Below are 3,693 nucleotides of genomic sequence, written 5' to 3'. Positions count from 1 at the left end.
GATGTGGGACAAACAAATCTGAAGCCTGGAGCCTAGCAAGTAGTAATTTTTCAAATACTTTTAAAATTACTGGCAAAAGTGAGATCGCACGATAACTATTTGGGTCATTTTTAGGTTTGTTATGACCCTTATACAAAGTACAGATGAGGCCTTTGGTGAGAACAGGAGGAACATACTCTAACCTTAAGAATGCATTGAAGAGAACATAAAAACACTAGTACAAAGTGTCAGGAGCATATAAAAGGTGCTCGTAAACGATAGGGTCGTAACCAGCTGCTTTACCACATGGTAAGCTTTTACAAACATTCTTGATATCGGTTAAGGAAAACTCCTCGAAATTATCATCGATGTCACAACATAAACTACTGACAATGGATTCATTAACTCGTTTTTCAAAACGTGAATCAAAATTATTACAATTAGACTTTGAATAAATGTCTTCAAAATAATTCCCCCAGTGAAGGGCCAAAAGAGCTGGATCCCTAATCGTCACTTCATTAAAGTTCATGTCTGCACCGACAGTTCCAGCGGAGGACTTGCGGCGTTTGTTAATGAGGGACCAAAAGGACTTCTGATCAACGTCAGCACATTTCTCTATTTCGTCATTAAGGTCTACAATATGTTTTTCAGATATCTGCCGGTGTTTATTCCTGAATAAGCGTTTAGAATCTTTATAAAGCCTAAAGGAACGGGTATTAGAACCTCGAGGCCGTCCCTCAGAGACCCAAACCTGGCGAAGCCTCCACGTATTACGATGTAACTCCTTCAGTTGACCATTCCAGTATGGCTTCAGGAATTTACAAAACTTTCGTTTAGGCAATACCCGATCGGACGTTAACCGAATGCAGTTCATGAGCCCCCTGGTAAATATGTCAACATCATCCTTTGAGCACAGTTCTTGTGTGTTCCATAACGCTGAGTTGATGATGCTTACGTCCAGATTGTCTCGATAAACATCAACGTTTTTAGAATCTCCTGCAGGAACCCATCTATACGAGATCCAAGAGATAGTTTCACATGTTTCATTCTGAGTGGAGTGAGGAATCCGTAACTCCGCTAATAAGGGTCTGTGATTAGACACGTCGAGAAAATCATGGTCTAGGACGTCACAGCTCCTCACGAGGTCAACATTTAAGGAATTTACAATAATATGGTCTATCAATGATGACGAACCATCCTCGGAATGTACATATGAATGTAACGGACCAACGCATATGTCGGTCGTTGTCAGCGCACACAACTGATGTCGGTCGATACATCGCTGGAGCAAGCGACCTCGCGAGTTTTGATATAAGGGAATGCGTGGGCCACTAAGACGGGCATTGAAGTCCCCCATTAGAACAACGGAGCCCTCCAAAGAGAAACTAGTGCACAAATCATCAAGTCTATCGACATAGTCTGTAAAAATGTCAATACCATAGCGAGACGTAGGAAGATACACCTGGATCAGAAAGAAAACACCATTGTTTGTGATAAGTTTGATAATAGCTATTCTGTCGTCATCAGACTCGACCACTGTAACACGACCGGATAGTCTTCTATGCCATAATATTGCAACGCCACCTTTGCGCGACCGTCGCTCCGCACATGGATGTAATGAAAAATCTGAGATGACGAACGCATCATAGTCTCTGTGAATGCTCTGAAAGAGGTGCCTATTCTCTTCGAAGAGCCAGTGCTCGGAGATACCACAAATGTCTATGTGTTCTTTATTAAGAGCGTCATGTAGGTGGGAAGCAGCCGACATAATGCCGGTTACGTTCCAGGACAATATCCTCACATTCATCAACACCGGTAAAGTAAAGTACAATAGGAGGTAGAATGAAGTACTAATCACAATCATCAGTGTCTGCCTGCGTGTTTTCTGTGTAACCATGGAATCGGTTATTAGATAGCCACTTACGACAGTGGATGCCTTTTGGCCAAAATCCTGTTACCTTTGTCTTCGGAACATCAGCGGAGATTACGTTGATGCAGGCAGAGACAGAATATTTCCGCTTGCTTTTAAGCAAACGAACAAACGTGACCTTGACGTCTCAAGATTCCAGAAATGATCTGATGTCGTCAGCAGAGCATCTTTCCGACGACATTCCACTGAGAAAGAGACGAGTAGTTTTATTCCGTGTCACAGCGGCGAATCCACTTGAGGTTGCAGAGTGAGCTGGGTCTGCAGACTGCCTGTCAACATCGGTAGGTAGAGGACGGCTGGCAACCTGAACTCGTTTTAACGACGGTTGTGGTCCCACCACCTCTGAGTGGGAGTGCTTGGAAAATGCAGAATGCTGGGAGAGTTGAACAGGGCGTTCTGGAGGACGTGGGGACAACTCACGCTTAGGGATATCCCTAGGAGGATCACTTGAACGCGGTATCCGATGAGAGTTATCGTAGTGAACAGGGAATGAATCGGGGATGTTCTTGGAAGACTTCTGAACAGAATTTGCAACAAAATCTTCCATAGAGGTCAGCTGCGTACTGAGTTCCTGTGCAAAAGCTCGGACCGCATTATCTGTAGATTGCTTTGCTTTCTGAGAAACCTCTTTGACATCAATTTTAACTTGCCGGATTCGAGGTTTCAGAGAGGAAATGCTATCAATGGCTGAAGAAGTGCGTGATTTAGCTTCGCCGAGATCGTGCTCTAGCACGGACATTTTCCCGTTAATCGTTCTAATGTCATTGTGAAGGGAAGTGGCACTGCCAAAGCGGTCATCATTTAGACGAGAGATTCCAAGACTGTTGTCTTCAATCGACTTGGAAATACTAGAAATCTCAGAGGTGACTGAATTTCGAGACTTTTCTAGAGCTGATACCTTTGACGCAACAACCAGAAGACTTTCAGGGAGTTCTACGTTAGACTTAGAAGATTTCGTAAACTTCCCTACATCAAGGACTTTAGTAATTGAGTCACAAGCCTGGCAAAGTTGGGCCTTGATGCTGGAAATGTCTTGGGCTAAGCCCTTTTGAGTCTCAATCACAGAGTCAATTCGATTTTTTAGAAGATTCTCTTGATTCATGAAGCAATGCTCGAAGGCTGGCCATTTCAACCTTTAAGAACTCGATATCAGAGTGCTTCGCTAAGGGACAGTCTTCCAAGTTATTTAAAGTTACATTCATACCAGATGTGTCCAGATTAGGGGTGCGCCCGCAACATTGAGACGATGAAAAAATATCGGACAACTCTGACACCGACTCGCCATCTAGAAATTGTTGTAATGCATGACAATCTTTAGCATACTTCTCTTGGGCTGAGCTCTTTGTAGTAGTTTTGCGTGTTACAAGACGTGACACAGGACAACCGTCAATGTCCTTCGCGCGATCATAGAGAATGGCACGATACCATGAAATTTTGCTTTCCGTGTTCCCGGCAATTTCAATGAGTTTCGAAACATATTCTGTTTTCGGAAGGCTGAACAGGGCACTTCAAACGACGATTCTGAAGAAATAGTATCTTTAGATGGCTCAGTTACTGCAGCCATGATAATTACAACACATTTCACAACACATTCAATAGTAAACGTAGGTCAATGGCTAATAGTGGGGAGTATGAATTATCCACCGTGCGCCTTTACAGGTTACAACTTTGTGTGTGGTCAGCAGAGCGTGACGAATTTTTGGCGATGACCGTACTGTACATACAGGTAGAGTTCGTGTGTGTGTGTGTGCAACATGAAGCGATGAATGTTCAGTGGTTCTAAA

At 43.4% G+C, this 3,693-nt stretch overlaps 1 protein-coding gene across 1 annotated transcript; it reads right to left on the bottom strand.

Annotated features, from left to right (window-relative positions):
- Positions 1–214: 214 nt before the first annotated feature.
- Positions 215–1,747, bottom strand: LOC132555135 (uncharacterized). The gene has a single exon (XM_060219485.1). The coding sequence runs from the start codon at positions 1,745–1,747 to the stop codon at positions 215–217; it is 1,533 nt and encodes a 510-aa protein (XP_060075468.1).
- Positions 1,748–3,693: the final 1,946 nt, after the last annotated feature.

This window comes from Ylistrum balloti, unplaced genomic scaffold (genome assembly GCF_031769215.1).
Source record: "Ylistrum balloti isolate Yb309-2 unplaced genomic scaffold, AGI_CSIRO_Ybal_v1 Utg370454, whole genome shotgun sequence".
Lineage (NCBI taxonomy): Eukaryota > Metazoa > Mollusca > Bivalvia > Pectinida > Pectinidae > Ylistrum > Ylistrum balloti.
The sequence above is the reverse complement of the archived record's forward strand: the minus strand, read 5'-3'. Positions and strand labels throughout refer to the sequence as shown.

Bases quoted from the DNA above. Each gene is read 5' to 3' on its own strand.
- LOC132555135 (XM_060219485.1), bottom strand. From the start codon at position 1,747: ATGTCGGCTGCTTCCCACCTACATGACGCTCTTAATAAAGAACACATA.